General features: G+C 42.5%; 1 protein-coding gene across 1 annotated transcript in view; it reads right to left on the minus strand.

Annotated features, from left to right (window-relative positions):
• Positions 1–287: 287 nt before the first annotated feature.
• grin2da (glutamate receptor, ionotropic, N-methyl D-aspartate 2D, a) overlaps positions 288–635 on the minus strand; it is a 68,365-nt gene continuing 68,017 nt past the window's right edge. The window contains exon 16 of the mRNA XM_030788588.1: positions 288–412. Within this exon, the coding sequence (XP_030644448.1) occupies positions 288–412 (125 nt within the window). The remainder of the gene's footprint in view (positions 413–635) is intronic.

The following is a 635-nucleotide window of genomic DNA, read 5'->3' on the forward strand; positions in this document are numbered from 1 at the left end:
AAGCTGAATTGCTTTGTAAAAGTGGACTTTGAAATGTGATCTGTATGCAAGCGTTTCCCAGTCACTGTCCAAGTCATACTTATAATGAATTGCTGTCCTACAAGCGTCTGTACGTCAGGGATGAGTCATACACAACTTGTCGTACACTTACGCTTTTGATTTATGTTCATTTTGGCCAAAGCATTTCAGTTTCACCACCTGTGTTAACTGTTAACTGTCCAAAGCGATCCAACAAAACAGCGAAAGAGAGAAACATCCACGCAGTACAGGCCATCAAAGTTTCATCATCATTCAGACACGTCATCATCATCATCATCATCGCCATCATCATCATCAGAGTCTTCATCGCCGTCATCGCCGTCATCATCATCAAAATCTTCATCATCGTCATCATCATCAGAATCATCAGAATCTTCGTCGCCATCATCGTCATCGTCATCAGAATCTTCATCATCATCATCATCATCATCATTGTCATTGTCATCGGCATCATTGTCTGATGATGCCCACTGGACAAAACGACGACCAAGTAATTCACACCTTCTCATACAGGAGGACAGAATAGTTAGGTGGTGTCATTCCGTCCCTCCAGAAGAAAAACTCCTGATGCCCTCTAGTGGTCTGGAGGATAAAAC

The sequence above is a fragment of the Chanos chanos genome, chromosome 12 (assembly GCF_902362185.1).
Source record: "Chanos chanos chromosome 12, fChaCha1.1, whole genome shotgun sequence".
Lineage (NCBI taxonomy): Eukaryota > Metazoa > Chordata > Actinopteri > Gonorynchiformes > Chanidae > Chanos > Chanos chanos.